The sequence below is a fragment of the Rattus rattus genome, chromosome 2, assembly GCF_011064425.1.
Source record: "Rattus rattus isolate New Zealand chromosome 2, Rrattus_CSIRO_v1, whole genome shotgun sequence".
NCBI lineage: Eukaryota > Metazoa > Chordata > Mammalia > Rodentia > Muridae > Rattus > Rattus rattus.
Window position 1 is genome coordinate 12,445,387 of NC_046155.1, and position 5,491 is coordinate 12,450,877.

Genomic DNA, 5,491 nt, shown 5'->3' on the forward strand with positions numbered 1-5,491 from the left:
AGCTGCCATCCAACTGTCCCAAGTTTATTCACTGGAGGTGTTGGCATGACATCTGCCAACTTCTAGAAGTTGGTCTAGTTTTGGTAGGACTACACAGAAGCATTTCCCATTGGCTTTCTTTTTCTATCCTCCACAATTGCAAATCCACTGGATTTTTCTTTTAGTAGACAGACAGTCTTGGTAAGAGAACTAACTCCCCCTTAGAGGAAGGAGTGGGCCAGGAAGTCCCAGAACATTAGGAGTCAGCCACTGAGAAGAGAAAATAGCACTGTCTCACTGTTATGTCATCCATATCCTCAATTGGAGTTTAATCCACAGATGGCAGAAGTCCTAACTTCCTGCTTTTTGTGCTAGGTGTCAGATATGCCACTTAGACTCCTGCAGATAACATGAAATGGGATGATCCTGGCCCATGTCACCATCCCAGATGGATGATGAAATATAGGGATTGGAAATATCTAATCCTGTTCCCAGCCTGCACAGGATAGACGTTACACATGAGTCATGGCTCCTTGTGATACACTGTCAGAAGCTTGTACATAGTCAACTAGATATGGCTTCCGGCTTGTTAAAGGAAGTGAAAGTGCCCTTTAGCATCCCGGGTTCATACCTTTTTTGGGGGGAGAATTGCTTCTCTGTGCTTGGGGTCAGAGATCGGTTAGTGTGTAACCCCAGGCATTTACTCACCCCGAATGATCAGCCTGAAAGCGTATGTACTCGGACACGTAACTCAATGCAAGAGACCAGAGGAAATCATCGGAGGAAGGGAAGAATAGGAAGTACCTGTTAAGAGCCAACTACTGCCCTGCTATGCAGCTTTCTTGGTCACTACATATTTTTGATAAATTAAATTTGAGATCATAAAGTACTTTTGTCTTCCATTTCTGTCTAAAACAAACAAACAAAAAAACCAAACCAGCTTTGTAAAGTACCTCACTCTCCTATGGAATGCTTAGGACAAGTGTGATGTCCCAGCACACTGCAAACAGAATTATCTTCATTCTTTATCTCAGCCCCAGATAATATCATTTCCACACCAGGACATGAGGGCTGAGTAGCAATGAGACATCATAAAACGTGCGTGAGTGTTACTCCACATCCTTTCTTCTGTAAGGACAGCCTCCAACCTTAGTAAGCCAATGAGAAATCTAAGGCTTGTCCAAGAGGTAGAAATACCTTGTATCTGGTGGCGATAAAAGCATGTCAAGAAGGGCAGATGTCGCTACAGCCTCTTCATTTTCAGCAAATGAATCTGGCACTGAAGACAGACAAGAGAACAGAACAGTGAGCCAAGATTGGAACAAGTCAAGAACGTGAACAAAACACCACAGAAGGCTCTTGAGGTAGAGAAGAGGTGAGATGTGGGATTTGCTTTTTTTGAGAACTCATCACTGTTGCAGAGTAAACATTTAGGGTGAAGAAAACAGGGGAGTGACTTGTGGAGAGTATTCAGGAATGTGGTATACTATAATCTATTACATGTCCTAGCGGTCTTAAATATTATAAGCAACTCTCATTTGCCTATTTTGCAGTTAGCATAGCCTGAAAAGCAATTTATGGTTTTAGAGAATTGTTAAATTCTCTATTTAAGAAGCTGCTTTCTTTCCCATCTTTCTGTTTACCCCAGGCTCTCTGCTGGATATTCAGGACTGGTGTGGGGCTGAGACTATCTGCACCATGAACAGCTTCATTGTTACAGCCTTCATCTGGATCACAGTGTCAGCTGCTGAGGTAGAGAAGGCACTTGAAGAGATCTATGCGGATGGTTTTCAAAAGTGCCAGAATGCTCTGCATCTACCTGTTTTGGAAGTGCTACCTGGAGGAGGCTGGGATAACCTGAGGAATATGGACATGGGACAAGTGGTGGACTTGACATACACCAAGTGTAAAACCACAGAAGATGGACTGTACATCATCCCTGATCAAGTCTTCACTATTCCTCACAAAGAGAGCAACCTGGAGTTGAACTCAGAAATCCTGGAATCTTGGGAGAATTACCGAAGCACCACCTCATTTTCCATCAACTTGAATCTCGATTATCGTCCTAAAGTCAACGGCAAGTTCTCTACTGAGTTCCAAAGGATAAAGACCCGTCAAGTGAGAGACCATGCTGTAACTACACGAGTGCAGGTGAGAAATTTGTTCTACACGGTGAAAACCGACCCAAATGCAGAGCTTAACTTGGGGTTTAAGAAGGAGCTCATGGAAATCTGTTACCGTTTAGAGAAAAACCAGACGAAGATGGCCACCTACCTGGCAGAACTCTTGGTCCTCAACTATGGAACACACATAATCACCAGTGTGGATGCTGGGGCTGCACTGGTTCAGGAGGATCACATCAAGTCCTCCTTCCTTAAGAACAATAAGGGAAACCGTTTTGCTGTGACTGCATCTGCTGGATTTACCTTCGCAAAGGTTTTGGACTTCAAAATAGAGGCAGGCTTTGGCTATCAAAATCACTTGGCCACAGGCTATCTTGAGAACAGAACTGATTCTAGGGTGCAAAGCATTGGAGGGATTCCCTTCTACCCAGGGATGAGCATTGAAACCTGGCAGAATGGCATCCTTAACCACCTGGTGGCAGTGGACCGTGCTGGTTTGCCTCTGCATTTCTTTATCAAGCCTGAAAAGCTGCCTGGTTTTCCACACCACTTAGTGGAGCAGCTGGCGAAGACAGTGGAAACTGCTGCGAAAAGCTATTACAACTTTAACACGTACCCAGGCTGCACAAATATCAACTCCCCCAACTTCGATTTTCAAGCCAATACAGATGATGGCTCTTGTGATGGTAAAGTAGTCAACTCTCCCTTTGGAGGGGTTTATCAGTTGTGTGTTCAAATATCAGGGCATGGTCACGAGGACATGTGCCAAGATTTCCGTCAGAAGAATCCACTTACTGGTTATTTCTCTTGTCCCTCTGGCTATACCCCTGTCCATCTGCTGTCTCAGACCCATGAGAGGGGTTATGTAGAAAAGGAATGTAGAAATAAATGTATCCTCAAGATATTCTGCAATCTGGAGTGTAAAGATGTGTTCCGAGTGGCCAAGGCTGAAGCTAAAGCTTATTGGTGTGTGGCCAGTAGCCAAGTACCGGACAACTCAGGACTTCTCTTTGGAGGAGTCTTCACTGACAAGAGCATCAACCCAACGACAAATGCACATTCATGCCCAACCAGTTACTTTCCTCTGAAGCTGTTTGAGAACCTCAAGGTATGTGTTTCTCTGGATCATGAATTGGGGCCCAAATTTTCAATCCCCTTTGGTGGGTTCTTTAGCTGCACACAAGGGAACCCCTTGTATAATTCTTCCACATCTGGAGACTTAGAGAAATCATTTCAGCAAAAGTGTCCTGGGGGCTTCAGTCAACAGCTAGCTGTGATCATTGATGGATGCCAAGTGTCCTACTGTGTCAAGGCTGGAGTCTTTACAAAAGCATCTCTGGCTCCTGCTAGGCTCCCACCTTACACTCAGCTACCTATGAGTGAGTTTTCCACTGACCCAGTTGATGTGATAAGTAGCGAGAATGCCAAATCCTGGGTTAAGGACCCCTATACCCTGCAATGGAGTCTAGAGGAGCCATCGAACACTGGTGGGCTCTCAGGAGGCTCAACTGCTGGAATCACAGTTGTGGTCATCCTAGCATTAGGGGTTTTAATTGCCATGGCCATCTATGGCAAACGGAGATTTAAGAAGAATGAATCCAATGAAGTTCCAAGACCACAGACGTTTCTTCCTTTTCCAAGAGCTAGAGCCACTCCTGATGGAGTGTAGAATCCAAATCCAGCTCCTATCATCTCCAGGCACAGGTTCAAGTTCCTCTTTCAGTCCTTTCTCCTCCACCTCTGCCTTTCTAAGAAGTAAAGCAGAAGTCACAACAGAAAGAAGGATTTTTATAACTCTGTGGTTATGTTTATGTTTACGCACTGGGAATTAGTGGATCTGTGCAAACAAAGCAGGGGAAGGAAGACTTGCAACTCAGTCAGCAAGAACAAGCCCAGGTTTTCAGCCACAGTAGGAATGCTCATTCCCAAACAAGCCAATGGTGTATTCACCTGAGTCTCTGCACGTAAGAACAACTGAGACGGACAGCAACAAGAACTTTGGGATGAAGCTCCACTTAGTGTGAAGTTGGAAGGGGGTTTCCAATTTGTGAGCAGGAACACTTTGCCTTCCTTCTATCTTGTTTTGGGTTTTAGACTCCTAGAGGCAGTCCAAACTCTGAAAACACAGATAGTCCTGTTCAGCTGGTGCTGTGGAAACTCCACAACTCTGTATTGATGACTGCATCATCTCCCTGCTCACCTGAAAGAAACTGCAGGGTGCAAAGCAAGTCCACTTTCTATGTCTGCCCCACAGTTAAGGTTTACCTTGCCCAAACCACATTTAGACCACTGAATTGTATCAACGAATCTTCAGAAATGATTTTAACTTACAAACTTCTCATGTAACATCAAAGGCAAAAGGGTGGTAGGGAACTGGCAATAAATCAAGAAATGTAAAAACTGAAAAGGACTCCGATGTTTTAGGAACTTGTTGGTTTCATCTAGCCAACTGATGCCTACCTCTGAGCTCATCATAGACTGGACAGGGAAAGGGACTGTTGTTTGGATGCATCAATTATTATGATTTAGTTTTTCCATGTAATCAAAAATATAAACCCCTTCTCTTTCTGTGACTAGCATTCACCCTTACTGTCTTCCCATCGGAAGTGTGAGTAGAGATACAAAGTCACATGAATGGATCCACCCCTATAACAGTAAGAAGTATTTATCTTCCTAGAAGTGAAAGCTGTCAAAAATCAAAATAAGCCTACATTTAAGTATTACTTTCTCTCTAACACTAAGACCAAACAGAAGACATCATGTCCTGTCCATAGAGGTTTTGCTTTTTTTCTCTGCTAGAAACAGGGCTGATGTGATGAAAAGGTTGCATCATTAAGTTGGCACCCAGAACCACCTATGACATGCATTTCAGATCCCGGATGGCTTCCATGGGGCATCCACCTGGCTGCATGATTGATACCTGGCAATTGCTGGGGGTTTGCTCAATTTTCATATCTGAGAATTGAATTCTCTACAGCATGAAAATTCCTCTCCAGCTGCTTTAGAAAGTATGTATCTATTCACCACAGCACATCATCAGCGAGCTATCTTCTATGAAAGATGTGCTCTCTCCTTTGTGTTAACAATCAAGCACTTGTGCACACAGTAGGTCCTCTTGAAGAGCTCCACGTGTCTCAGCCTCTGGGATTAGGGGGGAAATTACTCATTTGTTTCCAGCTAAGAAATGGAGGGGATGGAATAGCTGAGTTTAAACTGTGCCCTCCTGACTACCCATAGCCATAAACACAACCCTGTCCAGTCTATGATGAGCTCAAAGGTAGGCATATGCTCTTCACAAAACCTGCCTTTTCTGGTATTAAAATATTCAGTATTAAGACATTTTGCTCTGTGGTCTGTGGGTTCTCAGTGAATTTTTTGTTCAGCCAAAC

The 5,491-nt window shown here is 44.0% G+C and overlaps 1 protein-coding gene across 1 annotated transcript; it reads left to right on the plus strand.

The window, feature by feature from the left end:
- The first annotated feature begins 1,665 nt into the window (after positions 1-1,665).
- Positions 1,666-3,828, plus strand: LOC116890990 (macrophage-expressed gene 1 protein-like). Its single transcript, XM_032891664.1, has one exon. It carries the CDS (start codon positions 1,678-1,680, stop codon positions 3,769-3,771), a length of 2,094 nt encoding a protein of 697 aa, XP_032747555.1. The 5' UTR covers positions 1,666-1,677; the 3' UTR covers positions 3,772-3,828.
- The last annotated feature ends 1,663 nt before the right edge of the window (positions 3,829-5,491 follow it).

Excerpts from the sequence above, each read along its gene's own strand:
- LOC116890990 (XM_032891664.1), top strand. The coding sequence starts at position 1,678 with ATGAACAGCTTCATTGTTACAGCCTTCATCTGGATCACAGTGTCAGCT.